This window comes from Liolophura sinensis, chromosome 5 (genome assembly GCF_032854445.1).
Source record: "Liolophura sinensis isolate JHLJ2023 chromosome 5, CUHK_Ljap_v2, whole genome shotgun sequence".
Classification (NCBI taxonomy): domain Eukaryota; kingdom Metazoa; phylum Mollusca; class Polyplacophora; order Chitonida; family Chitonidae; genus Liolophura; species Liolophura sinensis.
The window spans coordinates 1,482,024-1,500,293 of NC_088299.1; the positions used below are offsets into that span (position 1 = coordinate 1,482,024).

Genomic DNA, 18,270 nt, shown 5'->3' on the forward strand with positions numbered 1-18,270 from the left:
CTATATGGGCCTACATACAGAGGCCTGTGTAGGCCTAATCTATAGGACACGCAGCATGTATATACAGCTATATGGGCCTACATACAGATGCCTGTGTATTCTATAGGACACGCAGCGTGCATATACAGCTATGTGGGCCTACATACAGAGGCCTGTGTATTCTATAGGACACGCAGCATGTATATACAGCTATATGCGCCTACACTATATGGGCCTATATAATCTATAGAACATTCCATGTTGCATCATACATAGGATGACTATTCCCACCCAAGTGCCTTTTTCTGAGCTTAATACTGAATAGCACAATTCAAAATAAAATGGACCCACAATTCTGACCAACTCAAGCCTCTAAAATTTTATTTTGTCTCTTGAAAGAATGTATTTAATCAACGGATTAGGAACAGAACAAATGTGTGTCATCTTCACCTGATTCAAACTGTATGCTGTTTGCGTACTGGTGAAATTTGACATTGCGATTGACGCGCAGTATCATTGATCGATGGGTGTGGCGAGGGCAGTTACCACGCCTTGAAAAATAATGACTACTCCCCGGTGGTGACGTCACATGGGAAGCCTCAGTACCAAACCAAATTGACCAAAGCGCATGTTGTAACCACGACACAGCTGTGGACGAGGGATGGGTACGAAGTTCAAAAGCAGATCACGTTTTTAGAGGAACTTTCCTACCTGACGTGTTAAGTGATGTCGTTAGTCAAAGATAACATTATATGTGGAGTGATCGTACTTGCTACTCAGGTGACATAATGAGTGGCGAGAAAGAAAAGCATATTCGAAAGGTAAGAAACAAACACGTATTACGCCATGGGTTTTTAAATGTTGTTAGCCTTACGACGAGTCCATAACTGTGCCCCTCTATCAACGTAGGGCTCAAAAATTTATATTGTAGATATGTGTACTAAATTGGTGTTATCGTACGATGGATGTTTTAGTTAACTCAACAGATGATACGTCGAAAAAATAATTGATGTACCGGTACTCAGTATAAATTTATTGCCAAGGCAGTCTGCGGGAAACTTTCCACATCTGGGGTGACAGCTTCATTGAGAAGGCTCTGCGTGTGTCCAGTTCATTCAAATCGCGCCTCCATGACTACAAATCATGGCCGACTGAACCTTACTCACAAACTGTAATGATATAATATATTTTGACACAATATCTTATTACAGTTTGAAAATTTTGTCAGTGAAACGTAGTCCTGAAATTGCTTATTGACATTAATGCTGGCCTAATTTAACAGTGCAAGTGGTTTTAGAAAAACCACATCAGATTTTTTGAAGCATCTCTTAATTCTGTTGTAATTACATTGAATCTAAATTTGTTGATTTGGCGATAACCTTTTAAAATTATGGTAAATCATCTTGTTCCTTTGTATTTTGGGGGAGGATCAGTTTCCTCCACCTCATTTTCACTTAAAATAATATATTATCGACCTATGTGTACACGTGGGAACACGTACTGTCTTGCGTTTAGACAATACAAGTCTGGAAATAAGCAGCAAGAAAAAGACAATATCCCACACCAAACAATATTTTTACATTGACCTATACTACAACTTTGTACAGGATAAAACTGCTATATTAACAACATAGTAAATTTTTTATAAAATGGTGTGGCTGGAACATTTGCCAGCTACATGTATGTCTTGCACTAATTTAAAAATTGTTTCCCAGCTTGCATTAAATGTGAATAATGATTGATGGTACATCTTGGTCTATAGTTTGATATAATAGTACCAGTGGTCTCTCATTTTTTCACAAGAATCCTTTTATGCAAGGGTATGCTTTTATTGTTAAGTTGAAAAGCTTTTACATTTTTGAAGTCTGCATGTAGAGGTGTGGTACCCTGAAAACATAAATGAGGTAAAGAGGTGCTCATATGATATTATTATGTATTGATATATAATAACTGTGCTGCAATTATTGGAACCAAGAATTAAAAATTGCAGGTTCCCAGCACTAAATGATAAACAAATTCTGTGAATCAGGTAGAGGTTACTGGAGTCACGAAAAGACCAAAATGATCAGTCTCATGTTGCATGTTTTTGATATATCATGTTGTACAAGTGTGGTTTTCTTTTTTGATTCAGTTAATTTTCTTATGTCATAACACTGTTAAAACAGATATCACCTTTGTAGCATTAATAATCAATATTCTTCACCTTCAGGCAATGTAATACCCAACATCAAAGAACCCTTGTGAAAATTATCTGGTATAAGGTTCTAATCAGAACCTCTTACCTGAAGGGTTTTCTGTTAATATAAGTGCTTAGCTGTTCTTAATCATCAGCAGGTAAGATAAAGATGTCTGGTTATGCTTGAGTAAGCCACTTTACCAGTCAAGCATGACAGGCCAAAGCTGTTTACACCTTTTGTAATTAAATTCCTGAGATTGTTTTATCTTCAATTAGATGTACGTGTACCTTTTCCAGATTTGCTTAAAATCTTTTCAATTCAGTTTTCCGCGAAAAAAAAAAAGTGGCATTGTCTTTTATATGTAGTTCGATACATGGACCTTAAACCTTATGTAATCATTGATCACCTGGCTGTTGGTCTAATTGAAAACAGAAAGGTAGTTAGATACGGCATTGCATTCATACAGGTGTGCTTATTGCATGTACCCAAAGTGACAACTGAGTTCACTTAGTGTACATGTACTGTATTTCAATACGATTCCTGTGGCGCTGATGAAATGATGGGACCAACAAGTTCAAAACCAGTTTCTTCCACTTCTTTGTAGTCCACCACACTTAATTTCTTGTTTCCTGTTACTGTTCATTGATCAGATTTCACCTCCCCCCTCCCCACCTCCCCCATTGGATCTACTTTTTTTGCCAAAAATTGTCACAAAATGAAAATTGTTCTGCCAATGTGCAAAAATTTCTCACACAAGTTGGACATGAAACAAGGAATCAAATGTCATAGCAGACTAACTTGACTGTAATAGATAGGCCAAAAGATATCCTGTTCACTGTTCTATTCAATAATATGGGGAACTGGTACTCTGGTCTTAACAGCATTACAAAGAAAACAAACAGTGATTTATAATAAGCAGTAGGGACGTATGTTTACATTCTTGTTAATATTGGTCTTTAACAACGAAATGTGATAATTCACAGAGATTTGTAATTTCATGTTCAGATTTTTTTACACGATAATGCACTTCTGCATTTGGGCATGTGTTGACATACAAATGAACACTGAACTCCCTAGGGTTGATTGTTGTAAGTGTGAATAAATGTTAAATTTTAAGAGGTACAGGAAGTCAGGGTGTCCTATGACTGTAATAAGCATGTTTTTCCCACGAGTGGAACATGCATTTGTGTGGATTATGTTATTGTTATAATTACAAGGAAGGTGCTATTTCCTGTTGATACATGTACAGTAACATGAGACAAACAGGGAATACAGATGCATAATTTTGTGTTAATCTGTACATCATGTGGGACTGAATTTGGAATTTTCCCTCATGTAATGACTCAAATTACCATAAACACAGCTGTAATGAGGTGTGCAAATTGTATTGGTTTTTTTTTAAAAACATTTCCTTATAATAAAAATTTGACATTAGTATTCATCAGCACTGATTATCTGACTATTAACAGGAGAATGGAAACAGTGCAAGGAATTAGATTAAAGGATTAAACTGAGTACTAGTTTAATCACTTGAATTTCCTTTCCTCTTCTGGGTAACACCAAGCCTTTAGAGAGCAGAATTTCAGTTGTTTATTCAGTGTAAAATTTGTTTAAAATCTATATCTCTTTCATTAGCCATAATAACCAAAAAAAAAAAAAAATCCCCTTCCTGGTAGAGTTGAGTTACACCTTTCCCCCTCCCAACAAAGAAGTTTTGAGGATGGCCTTATAGCTCCTCACCAGTGGCTTTCAGTGTAGATTTCATGTACCCTCAGGGGCTCTAGTACTACAGGTACTCCTACCCTTTAACTTTGCTGTCTTTGCCCATCTGACATGCATGTTAGCTTCAATATTATGTGTGAACTGAGTTAAAAATTCCTGTTCACATTTGCATGTTGATATGGTTAGTGGAGATGTGTTAAGCCAACATGCCAACATCCTGAAACCTAACACAACACTGCCGGCTAGAAATGCATGGAATTGCCTGGGTATAATATTGCGGACGAGTCTTGTGTTATAAATTCAGGGGTTGATCAAACAAAACGTGCTGTGTGCTGTCCAATCCCTCTAGCCTTTCTGAAGGTAGATATTGTCTTCATGTGAACCCTGGGTAAACGAAATACTCACAGACCCTCACAGAACGCCGCATAACATTTTCACCCTGACTGTAAACACTTCCTTGTTAATCCTGGCTGATGTGTACCTGAACGTGTGTGTGACCGCAGGTTCAGGTGGGCAGTCTATGTCCAGACCTCGGACAATCCACAGTGATAACCCTCTTCTTACTGAGTCTGGCCGGCCTGGCCATCAGACCCAATCACCAAGCCTCACCTACAGCTGACCCTACTTGCACTGACAATTCCATCTTTATGGAAACCTGTGTAGTGTCTAGAGTTTTGTAGGAATGTAAAGTCAACGTTCACCTACAATTCTTTGACACCAAACCCAGAAAAAGTTCAGCCACAGTATGAAGTGACCATTGGAATGCTGAATGTTTGTACATATATATAGTTTTGGTTCTTTTCTCTATAAATTCAAAAAATAAATGGATAAATCAATAAAAAAAGAGATAAACGCAGTCTGAATTTCTCTTAAATGACCATCGTCGTCGTACGACTGAAAAATTGTTAAGTATGACATTAAACCCCAACCACTCACTTACTCTTAAATGACCAAAGCCTCTTAAAGTAAAGCAGAGATCAGAGAAAACAGAACATGGATGTGTTTACATGGTTTTCATTATGGGAAGTGGAAGACAGCTGAGAACTGTAATGTAATTATGAGTCTTAGAATCCTCTAACCAATTTAACCCTTGATTATGATGTCATGCTTGATTTTAATGTTCCGCTCACCTACACATGTACACCTTTCTGTTGTCACCCGTGTCCATATTTCAAATTTATAACAACATGTTTGTAATTTAAAAGAAAAGACGACAAATACCATAAAGTTAGTCATTTCGGAAGAGGAGTGGACACAGACCTAACCTGCAGAACACTGTTCTGGTGACGTAAGCAGAAACAGCTGTGTCCTCAGGTTATTGAAATGACTCATGCCTGATAGATTATTATAAGCTGATGACATGATGGGGCTTTTGATTGTGCAATGTGCATGATTTTGATTACTTGAAATACAGTTGTTTGTGCTTCACAACAGAAACATGAAAAGTCCGGAACATGCGTTTTTGACTCTATTTTGATTTTTGTCCCATGAACAGAAATCTTAAAGGATGAAATTGAAATTTGATCTGTATACTTAAGACATTTTGAGTGTAAAATTTTAGTACCTGACATAAGAGGGTTTCGGAGATATTGAGTGTCAAAGTACGGCCCATTTTTTTATGCCCACCGGATATATACATTTGGTCTAGTGTTACCTTTTCTGTTCACACAGCATAAAATTCAAAGTTTCCCATTCATATACATGGACATTTGTTGCAGCCATTGTTGCATGGGTCAGTTAGTGTACATATATACACATAATGTTGTAACCACAATCATAATATGGCCTAATTATTAAAGCAGCCAAAGTCAACAAATGTTTCCGCACCGTGTTGAAAGTGTTGAGCTCTGATTGGTCAGTTATCGGTAAGGTAATAAGCATGTCTAGGTATGTAAAATTTTGAGATGAGCAGATTAGCTGTTGTAGCTATTAGACCTCTTCCTCTCCTTGGACTGCTGGTACATGTAAGTTTGACAGCAATGGGCGACCAGCTCTTGGATCTGCCAGAGTGCAGCAACCAACCTAATGTAGGTTTTCTCTTATTGGAATCTTCAGACACTCTGACAAAAAATAACATTTTTTAGCATTTTAACAATAGATAAAGGCAGGTATGTTTAAATAAGAGCAGTTGGCATGTGTGGTGTATTATTTGATTTATATTACTTTGAATGCAATCTCGGTTGTTCTACACCACAAAAACAAAAAGTTATGTTCTGTAACTGAGACTGGAGTCCTGACATTAGGGGTTCTTACATGTACATGTAAGTATCTTGGATTTGAACAATGAATCTACAAACTACATTTTACAGTTAGGATGAGGGGCCGTTATGACACAGATGGTTAAAGTGCTTGTTTGTTACAACGTGAACAATGAGGCCTCTGGCACAGATGGTTAAAGTGCTTGTTCATTACAATGTGAACAATGAGGCCTCTGGCTTTATTCACCAAGGTTGTCAGGCACATGTTCCAAGGGAAAGTTCATGAGGAGTGTCAGGCACATGTAACTAGGGAAGATTCATGAAGAGTGTCAGGCACATGTAGCTAGGGAAGATTCATGAGGAGTGTCAGGCACATGTAACTAGAGAAGGTTCATGAGGAGTGTCAGGCACATGTAACTAGAGAAGGTTCATGAGGAGTGTCAGGCACATGTACCTAGGGAAGATTCATGAGGAGTGTCAGGCACATGTAACTAGGGAAGATTCATGAAGAGTGTCAGGCACATGTAGCTAGGGAAGATTCATGAGGAGTGTCAGGCACATGTAACTAGAGAAGGTTCATGAGGAGTGTCAGGCACATGTAACTAGAGAAGGTTCATGAGGAGTGTCAGGCACATGTACCTAGGGAAGATTCATGAGGAGTGTCAGGCACATGTACCTAGGGAAGATTCATGAGGAGTGTCAGCCACATGTAACTAGGGAAGATTCATGAGGAGTGTCAGGCACATGTACATAGGGAAGATTCATGAGGAGTGTCAGGCACATGGACCTAGGGAAGATTCATGGGTTACTCGAAGCAATCTGTTTCCTTACGACCATAGACTAGACTGCCATTGTATATAATAAGGGAACAGTTCTTGAGTAGAGCTTTAGACTAAGCTTCATTGAAATAAATAAATAAGCAAGTTACAATGAGACCTTGGCATTTTCAGAAAGGAGTTAAATTATGTGACCTTGGCAAAGGTTATCCAGAGCAGATGGTTATTGTTTACTTTAAAATTGATTCACTTCCTGCCCATGTTATTGGTGTTTTCTCTGTGCTCCTTTGCACAGGCGCCATTTTTTGGTTTGTGCTCGTGTTTTACTGTTTTTCGGGTTACTGTTTTATGTATCATTACACTTCTGCAATATATCGCAGAATGTTTTTCTATGATCAAGTGATACAATATTTGTCAGTGTTAGTGTCAATGACAGTTTTCATTACACATATCATGATGTTAGTATTTTTCACTGCATTATTATTAGGATTGATAGAAATGACTAAAATTTAAGTCTATGATCAGATAAAATGTATGTGGCCCAGTATTCCTGACACTTTCTGCAGGGGTGGGGGGTGTTTGGTGGGGATGGTGTGGTTAGTACCGTGCCATACTCCTGTATTTCTTCACGTAATAGTTTTATGCAACCCAGTGTACTTAAATAATCTGACACTTTGGTGGCATAATCTGTACAACCATTTTTTATCTCTTCTTTGCAGAGCAAGTCGAGGTATTGTGAGTGTTTTTTTTTTGGGGGGGGGGGGCGGATGTCAGTGTGGCAGAGTAAGGTTTTATGTTGATGTTTAGTTTTCAGTAGATCTTCCTGATGAATATGTTTAGAAGATGTAGACTTCTAAATTCTGCAATGCATAATTTGTTTTCCGAAATTAGATTTTCTGTGTAATTAGATACTGAGTATGGTTTTGTGTTTGGGCCAGCTAGTTCTACAGGTAACGCTAAATCTTTATGAACATGTTGTGAAGTCGACATTTTAATTTTGAGATTTTATTTCATTTTTTGTTTAAAGTTAAATTAATACCAAATTTATGGAATTCCCAATTTTGGTATATGTTATCCCATACTGATTGATGGGAAGGTTTTAAATTCTTACATTGTTCACTACATCTTAAGGCTTTATGAACCTGATTTGAAGATTTGCACCTTTTATAAAATATGAAATAATGCAAATAGGCATTTTGCCAAAGTGCAGGGTTTTAGTCGTTTTGTCTTCTGTTAGAATCCGTTTCAGTTGAGTGGATATTGAGTGGTGTATCATGTCACTCAGTTGAGAGTTACCGATTGTATGTGGCTACATAAATGAAGTGTCCCATCATCTTGGGCTGCCAATTAAACTGATGCAGTAATCAGTGAGCAGCCAGGATTCTCACAACACTTCTTGTGTATTGTACATCACCTATAGGTTATCTTAGACTAATGAAAGGTACCGTTTAGTAAATATTCATTAATCCTGGTGAACTAGATCAAAAGGAAGTAGTTTTATAACCCCATACACATATATAAACATGAGATACAGTTTATTTGTAGAAAAAAGATGACAGAAATATAGATGGTTGTATACTTTTAGAAAGACTTGATGAATAGAGACTTTGACACTTGCACGTACTTGTTGTTCAGGTATTTCACCGATTGCTGTATCATTGGTGTACATGTACCCAGGGTTCCTGGATAATGGATTTTTTTCTCCCAAACACGGATATTTGTGAACGTAGACTAATTGCATCTGAACAGGAACATTGTACCTGTATGCACCTGTTCATGTATGCTGCTGCTTTGATGTTCTGGAATCAGGGGACAGGTCATATTTTCACTCTGAACATAGTAAATGACTGAGTCATCTACAGGTTGAAAGAAGGGCTTATGTTTAGGTAGTAAACACTCAGAGTTAGACAGTACCATTAGTACTGTGAGAATCCTGTATCGTGTACTTAACTCATTATTCATGTGCTTAAAAAATTTACCTCACAATAAAATCTTATTTAAGAAGCGCTGTTTAGTCACCAGTCCAAAAGGAAAAATATCATGCCAAACAAACGCTAAATGTTGGATGTGTCTTGCATAAATTTACGCTGACTTTGTTTACCGAACATTTAATGGAGTTTGGCATCGCCATTGTCTGTTCAACGGATAGTGTTCTGTGATCTTATGTAAGTAGACGATATACATGTGGAATTGGGGTGGAATTTTCAGTCAGATTTGTTCAAGACTCCCAGTAGCCCTTTTGGGTAATGCTGCAGTTGTGGAGTACCTGAGAGTGGCATGTGCATGTACTTGTATGTTTTTGTCCAGAATAATAAATAAATGTTCATATAGTATTCATAGATACACAATATAATTATTAATGATGGTAATAATCTTGGAATGGACTTCACAGTCTACATACATACTGTAAATCTTCAGCCTTTTCAACCACCTGCTCACAATTATTATCAGAATGATTGTAAAAATGATTTGTTTGTGTAGTTGAACATGACATTAGTCTGGGTTTTATCATGAGATCCAGTACCCAGGTACTTGTACAGTAAGACTGTGAAAAACTTGTGAAGAGATCATTTTCTATGTCAGCATGAACTCCTGTGATTTTTCTGTTGTACATTTGTTCTATTAGTATGAAAGATGGGCATGGACTTGTGGTACAGTGTTCAGGTGTCCCAGAGTACATTTGAACACCTGACGAAGCAATGGCCCTTCTGTGGATGTTATACCATTTAGCACACGTGTACAGTATACATTTACACACATTGTACATTTAAAATGGTGTGTAACATTCAGCTGTGTAGCTTGCTCTCCACCTCGCCATATATTGATGTGTTGCCACTGAAAATTGAGTTCTGTTTTCTGCTCTCCTGTTTTAGGAAAATTACCTGTACAACACCTGTAATTAATCAATCAACATAGCACTTTCAGAGCAGCCATCCAGGTGTTGTATCGGGTTTCTCGTCGAGACTGTAACTAATATGGATTTCCATTATACCCATAACGATTGCATACCTGCACTATATATTATTCAAGTCTGTTTTTCCGTAAATTTTTTTAATCGTATAATGAAGCTTATTTTATTTAGCAGCTATGGGCAACAACCCATACAGTACAATACTTACTGAAGGAACATATACATTTACTTCTTGCTATAACTCAGCTAAACGGGTTTCATTACCGGTTATGCAAACTGAATTTTTGGGTGGCATATTGGAAAAGGGTAGGATGTCATTTATTATACAAGAAACTGCTGATGTCTAATCACAGGTCTCTGTCGTCAAGTTTGTTTTTTACAATGTGTGATATCCAAGCGTATACATATACAGCATGCATTGAAATAAAAATGGTGGCCTCATGGTTTGAGATGAATAGGTTAAGAGTTATCTCTACCACTTTCACAAAACACAGTCTAGTGCTAAACATACTTACCAAAAAGTATACAATGTGTGTGTATATGTGTTGTATAAGGTATAAATGCAGTGCATTATATATTGTTGTTCATTATTTTTTCTAAAGAATAAATTATTATTAAAAATAAACATGAACTCAGAAATTATTCGTGTATTTCTTAGTATTCAAAAAGAGAAGTTAAGTTTAGTGGAACGGACTATTTTGGTTTGCCTGACTTTTTGAAAGGTGTTTTTTAATTACATTTATGTGTGTTGCTCGTTTGTAGTAGAAGAGTTTGAGTCATTATTTTCTGGAATGCAATGCGCTTCAGCCTTAAGAGGGTAACACTGGATTGCACGTAACACACTATGGAATGTAGGCAAGGTTATACGGTAAATACCCAGCCACCAATACCTGTTCCCAGATTAATTAATTCCACCTAAAATTAGTAATAAAGCAGGTAACAGTACATCACAGCTAACACACTGTGGAATGTGTAGTGATCTGGTCTATCTTGGGCAGGTTACATGTGGCCGAAAGATACCCATCCACCTTTAGCTGTCGACAGAATACTGTAGTTCACCTAATGTTTTGCCCGAAAACAGAATACTGTATTTCACCTAAGGTTAGGCCCAAATACAGAATAATGTATTTCACCTAATGTTTGGCCTGAAAACAGAGTACTGTATTACACCTAATGTTTGGCCTGAAAACAGAATACTGTATTTCACCTAATGTTTGGCCTGGAAACAGAGTACTGTATTTCACTTAATGTTTGGCCTGAAAACAGAGTACTGTATTTCACTTAATGTTTGGCCTGGAAACAGAGTACTGTATTTCACTTAATGTTTGGCCTGGAAACAGAGTACTGTATTTCACCTAATGTTTGGCCTGAAAACAGAGTACTGTATTTCATCCAATGTGTGACCTGAAAAAATGCATTTTCAGAAGCATATGAGGGCCTTAGAATGATACTTCAGTTTTATCTGATAAGGTGGATGAATCAGTCAGAATCAAGCAAATGTCACTTGAAAAAAGCTAGGCTTCAGGTGAAATACAATATCCATGGACGATGCCAAAATTGTTGTAGTTTGTGGCTTCATATCGTAAATTTAAAAGTGGAATGTTATGCAGCATTTTACCACAGCACCTTAAGCACATTAAATCCACCTCTCTCCGGGCTCCTCTTTCCCCTCTCCTCCCCTCTCCTGTCCGTCCATCGCAAATTTCTAGCCTTTGTTTAACAGCAGCATTCTTGCCTGTTGTCGATTGGATTGTGGCGAAAGATTTAGGTGTGTATTTTGTGCCAGTGCAAATATTGCTGGGACCAGACCCTCACTGCCATCGAGTCATTCCCCAGTCGTTGAAAATCAGCTCTATGTTAGGGATGTCCGCAGCGCTTTCACCACATCTTTATGTTTGCAGTTATCAGCTCTCAGCTATAGCAGAGTTTTACCAACTTTAATATCAGTGAGAGGACGGTTTAACATCGTAGAGATTGCTGCCATAGCACTCAACCTGAACTCAGAGTGTTTGTCACTTTCCAATTTACTGGCCAGACTGACTGGTGTCAGTGGACCCTGCTGGTAAAGGGTTAGGGTGGACTTATCCATAGCTGTGTTTCCTGAAGGAAGTATTTTCCATTGAGGAGAAGGTCTCCAGAAGGTTTTGCACCAGTGAGCACGCCAGTACACTTCTGGTCACTGGACTGTGAAGGCTTACATGTACATGTAAGAAAGGTCTGAGCTGAATTCAAGAGAAAAGTTATAGACCAGTTAAATCACTGTTCAGCTATTCCTACCTATAGTAGTGTGCGTAGCACCAGAAGAAGTATAGTACCCGGATAGCGCATAGTTGTGAATTTTGTGGGATCTCTAAAGAAGCATAAACTTGAACCAAACAACAATGCCCTCCAGATGCAAGGTGAGTTGACATTTATTTTGTGTATGAATTCACCTGAGATCACAGAGAGTGTTTTTGGTGTGGTCTTTGTGTTCATTTGGTGATAGGACAAAGCTTAAATCTGTTCTATATGTATGATTTATCAGGCTTCGTCAACCCCTGTGTAGTATCATCTGGTGTTAATGTAAGCAAATTTTGAGGGTACTTCTCTAAGAGCTAAAATATTGCTTTCTTTGAAGTTCAGATATTTTCAATATCAAAAAAAAAACATTCAATCATGAATAATCACCATACTCAAACAATTAAAGTGAGTACATTTTTTTCAAAGTTACCCTATGACATGCCAAAATTTTGAAGAAATAGGTTACAAATGTAACATATTATGTGAAGAATGATTAATTGTAATATCCAATTAGAGAGCTCATAGAAGGGTGGGGATATGGTGTGTACACCATTTTAGACTTGACTAAAACCTCTCTGTCTGTACGTGGAGTTACATAAACACATTGGAATTGAATAAGGAAAGGAAAGGAAATTTTCCATATATATTAGCATAATTTGTGGTAATCCGGTACATTTTGCTTCATTTAAATATGTAAATAGCATATGAAGAGAGGGTTATGCCACAGTTTAATTGTACACTCGCTCACCTTCAGTCTACATGCAAGTTTTTCTAAGCAGTGTGTAAGAAGAAAAAAATCTAGAAAAAAAAATGGGGAAATTCTATTGATACATGTATACGTGCGTGAGATATAAAATCTGTAACTGAACTCAATATCCTAAATCTTTGCTCAGTATTCCGTGAGAACATAACATAACATCAGGAAGCGTCTAAAGCACTTCAGGTACCACTCCCTTCCACTTGTATGACTTGTATTTGGCCATTCTTAAAAAGTTATTCGTTTAGTGTAACACAACTCTATTAGGAAAAATAGGCTAGGTTGGTATTTTTTTTTTTTTTTTTGTATTTTGGCAAATGAAAAAAATATGGATTTTAAAGAAATTAACACTGAGAGAAAAGGAACAAAAATAAAGTCCATCTATTACAAGGCACTATAAAAATGTTGAGTAGGACAAATGTTTTTTTTAGAGCCAGTCAGATTACCTCCAACGAACATATTTGAATGATGGCCTTGTTAATGAATTTACGAAGCATAAGCTTTGGTCACTCAGATTTTTTTTTTTATGAGAAAGATGTACTTCTGCCTCATGACAAATTTTCAATTGCCTGTTGCATGAATAAATTAGTGTCAGTCATAATCGTTTATCCTGTATAAATATTCATGGACATTTGGTTATAAGTATCAGTTGACTCATTATACATATATAATTCTGTTAATTACCCTTATCAGTATGTGCATAGTTTCTGACAATAGAAAGTAGGGCAAGTGCATATAGAGCCACGTAGTCTTTCCTAGTAATTGAAATTTGCATAACAATGATATGCGCTTTTTTTTTCCCCACGACTGAAAGGCCATTTAAAGGCTATGAACCTGGATTAACATGTAGATGTGCTTATATAACTGTACTTTACCTAAAGTTTAGCATTTTTCAGCGACAAATTTTTCTTCATTCTGATTTATTCTTTCATCTTGTTGTACGATATTATAAATATTTTTTTGGTGAAATTTAATTGATTTCTTATTAGAAGTGTTGGTGTCAGAAGTGTCTTTGCTGAGGCCTTTATGTGCTTCTGCAAGTGCATTGTTAAATACCAACCTGATCTCCACTACGCTTGTTTGAAAAAGACAAAATTTACCGTGGTCAATTCTACTCAGCCCTATTTAGTTAATCATCTGTGAAGCATCTGGCTTTAACTATGAATCTATTTTAATTTATTGGTGATAGTATGTATTAGGTTTGCAGTGATACCAGTGTTATTTTTTATAGTCACATGCACATTATAGCTTTAGCTGGAGTCACATAAATGCTTGTGTGGGGATTAATCTGTGAAGAAGTTTTAGAAAGGCATGTAAATATGGGTCTGAAAAGTCGGATACTTGTAATAAAATATTGAAACAGGTACATTTACATGTACACATGAGTATTTTGAAGTTTCAAGTACGTCTACCAGTGCATATGTTTATATAAAGATGCAGTGCGTTCACCTATATACAGGTACAGCCTTGTGCAGCGTACAGCATTGTGGAGATGAGACAAGCTGAATGTGCTTGCAGACATTTTACCACCCACTCCTGATCTTGTAGATGTATGCAGTCTGGTCAGTTCAACTTCATTACCTGTTAATTTGACCTGAATAGCCGTTGCAGTAATCCAGTGTAGTCTCTAAAGGTCACTCACTGACACCACCAGAGGTGATCTAATACAGTCTGACTGGATATTCGTACACGCAACACATGGCACCTGGTGTCCAGTTGAGGAAAACACATTCCTGCTGTGTTTGTTGTTATTATTATTAAAATGCTTTCACCACAGCTTTTTCCAGCTTATAAACTCTCTTCAAACATTTCCATTGACGGAGTTCTGTCAGTTTTTTTTATTTCTGTTTGCGTTTGCATGTCACCCCAATTTGGTTTCTAAGTTTGTATATTTCTATAGTATAATCACTGTTGAGGAATTAATCTGCGGTGGTTTATTGGGATATACATGTAAGTTTGCACATCTGCAAGACGACTTTTCGACTATATCTGTAATTAACTGATAACCCTCTACACGGTGCAACATTTGATATTCATGTACTGCCTCTGTTTATTTCATGTTAGTTTTATAGCGTTTAATTTAACTAAATTAACTGAACTTATCTTTGTTTCATGGATATGTACTTTTGATTAGAAGTTGAGAGCATTTACATGCTATGCGTTAGGTGTAGAGAGATAGCACCTGTTACCACTGGCACTCTCAAATGGGCAAGCATTGTTTATCTGTTCCAGCAGTTTTTAGTCATTTCACACCCAGCACCTACCTTATATGCACAGAGCAAACACTAAAGAAGACCTTAAACAAACTCCTTCTGATAAATTTAGGTCAAATACAGAATTGACACACTTTTTGAAACTTCAATGTACCTGCACCTGGGATTTTGACAGATAGAATATGGCGTTGTCGTGCTGTTGTCATGGTGATGAGTGAAAGATGCAACAGGCTGTCAAAACATGAAGTCGTACATGATGCATTCATGTTGAGATATAGATAGCATATCTGATGTGATTTTGTTTTAATGTTCCACAAATTTTCACCCATGTACCTGTTGTGCTCATTGTTGTGTGGGATTTTTCTGGTCCAATGCAACACAATACTGACATGGTTGATCGTTGAAATCAGTTCATTTGTACTGATCATGGACAATCCAAACTGTAATAAATGCATCGTCGAGGGACTTTTGCTTATAACACCACACATACATATTTTTTTTCTGTACTTGCATGTATTTACCCCATAATAATAGGATGTATGCTTACGTGATAAGGACATTCCCATGAAGATATTTTATTTGATACCCTAAATCCTGTTCCTTGCGGTGTATGCTTACACTCTGCGAGCGTTACACAACATGTGTGCCACAGACGTTTTTACCAGCTTGTATAGCCTTCATGTTTTGTAAGGCATTGGGTTGAACATACATGTACTGGTGTATTGAATGCAGAAATTTCTCCCTGCATGTGAATTGTGTTCTGACAGCTTCTACTTTTCAAACGGGAACTGTCTGTTTTCTGTTAGAGTTGCATCAGTTTTGGTTGGTGTAGACGTGAGCCTTTTAATGGAACTGTTAGCTACTACTTAATTTTAGGCATTTTGCTTTTTAGGTCTGGCAGCAACCTGTGGAAGGTCATGGGCATCCCCCTCGAGCTCTGCCCTGTTTCCTCCAACCATAATGCTGGCCGCTGTTGTATAAGTGAAATATTCTTGAGTACAGGGTAAACGACCAATCAAGTAAATAAATCAAATAAAATACTATTTTAAATTTTCCTGTGTACGCACATTTACATTTACAGGGCCGGCTTAGGATTACTCTCGATCTGTCTTCACTTAGGTGTTAATTGTGCGTGTATTTTAAGACAACATGCAGTTTTTCAGTGCATGACAAAATATGAAACAGCTCATGTATGTGATGTCAACTGCATGCAGGAATTTTGCCACCAGTTGAGGGAAACTAAAATATTGAATGACAAGGCCAAGACTTTCATGAAGAGAAATAACAACTCTATTAACAAACAGCAACGCAGTGGTCAGTGATTTAGGGTCGCGCTTTCTTTGGGATGGTTTTTGGGCCTGACCTCTAATCCATGTGACCACATGAGAAATGCCAGCACAGGCTCAGCAGTTTAATTCCCTTAATGATCTGACCCTGAGCTTTGACCAGCAGACAGCTGAGCTGCACTCTTGAGTGTCCCAAGTTCACACAAAATAACATCAAGGCTGTGTTACATTTAAAACTGAACTCACCTGTGTGTACTTTACAGTTTTATGTTGTATAAACCATTCTTAAACTTTTTGATCTAATCATCGCATGTTTGAAGAGAAAGTGTCTTGAGAAGATTCACACATGCATATATGCACCTGTTTGCACATGTACATGAAGTATATCACTGAGCTTATATCCGTTCTTGAATTTTATCAAAGATCAAATATGTACTATGTCCGTTTATAACTTTATGTGGCTCTATGTAATGGGAAAGTACATAAACTTGTATACATTGTAAGATAAGATAGTGAAAGTTGTATCTTGTTTCATGTGACTCATGCCGACTTCCTCTCCGGCCGTACGTGGGAAGGTCTGCCAGCAACCTGCGGATTGTCGTGGGTTTCCCTGAGCCCGGTTTCCACCCACCATATTGCTGGCTGCCGTCGTACAAGTGAAATATTCTTGAGTACCACGTAAAACACCAATCAAATAAATTTATGAATGTTTCATATGAAGTCAGTTACCCTAAATGACCTAAAATTTTGACCAACAAAGTGCATCTGTCAATGTCATAAAAGTAAGTGTCATAAAATATTACTTTTGATGTTGAAACTTACATTTTATAAGTAGAACATCATCGCACTTCCCAAACTAACCTTTTAGAACACCTTTCTAAAACCAGTAGAACTCTGAGAATCTGGAAACTTTAGCAGTTCAGTCATGGACAAAATTTTAGGTCATTTAGGGTGAGTTATAAAAACACATAGTTCCTGTAAAAGGTAGTGCACATGCACTTGTTACTGTCACAGACTAGCACTCTGATTACACGTGGGATTACATGGTAGAATTCAATTTTAAGAAGAAATTGTTACCCTGTTCAAGAGTGGTATATATCTGCAGTGTTTGGTAATGTTCCCATTCTTGTCCAAGCTCAAAGGTAATTTAGTTGTGAGGATATATAGTGTCAAACGAACTTTCAGACTTAAACTTGGCAGTTAGACGTGCCCTGGCGTGTAAGGCTGCACCGAGTGATCATGTTTGGCTATTGCCCCTGGCCTAATTTAAGCATTTAATCACACTGTCCAAGTGTTAATCTTTAAAGATAGGCTTTTTATTTGTCTTGGCGAGTTTGTTTACTCTGGAAATCTGTATAGTGTACCTGTTAAAAATGAGTCAGAAGTCATTGAACTGCCTTTAATCTGTCAGTAGTTTGTCTCGAATACCTGGATTTGATCAGATTGTGTCCAAGGTGATCATCAGCCAGGTAAAGACTTCCCGAAGTCCCTGCTGGGAATCAGGAGGTTATCTTTACAAGCTGGTTAGGGTACTGGGTGCGCAAGTGGGTACTCAGTTGGGAGCGCAAGTGGGTACACAGGTGGGTGCAGGTGGAATCGTATCTGTCATACACCCATCTTTCTCACTCTTAGTGATGACAATAAAAAAAGAAATTAAAATAATAAAAAAGCCCCCCCCTCCCAAAAAAAACACTGATACATTCATACATTCATACATTCATTTTTAAGTATATAAGGTGTACACTACTACTTGTGTATCAACTATGTGTTCATGATTGAAACACATATTAGAGGACTCCCAGCAATTTTTTTATTAGAAAGTTAACAGATCTCAAAGTAAGTTTACATACTTACATGTACATATGTATTGCATTTCATCTAAAGTTCAGCATTTTCAAAGTGGCACATTTTGCTTGATTCTGATTGATATGTCCACCAACATTGATTTTTTTTCTTTTTCAAGTTTCATTT

General features: G+C 37.3%; 1 protein-coding gene across 1 annotated transcript in view; it reads left to right on the plus strand.

Annotated features, from left to right (window-relative positions):
- The first annotated feature begins 615 nt into the window (after positions 1–615).
- The window catches only part of LOC135465939 (rhophilin-2-B-like), a 56,989-nt gene continuing 39,334 nt past the window's right edge, over positions 616–18,270 (plus strand). The window contains exon 1 of the mRNA XM_064743321.1: positions 616–800. Within this exon, the coding sequence (XP_064599391.1) occupies positions 732–800 (69 nt within the window). The 5' untranslated portion in view covers positions 616–731. The remainder of the gene's footprint in view (positions 801–18,270) is intronic.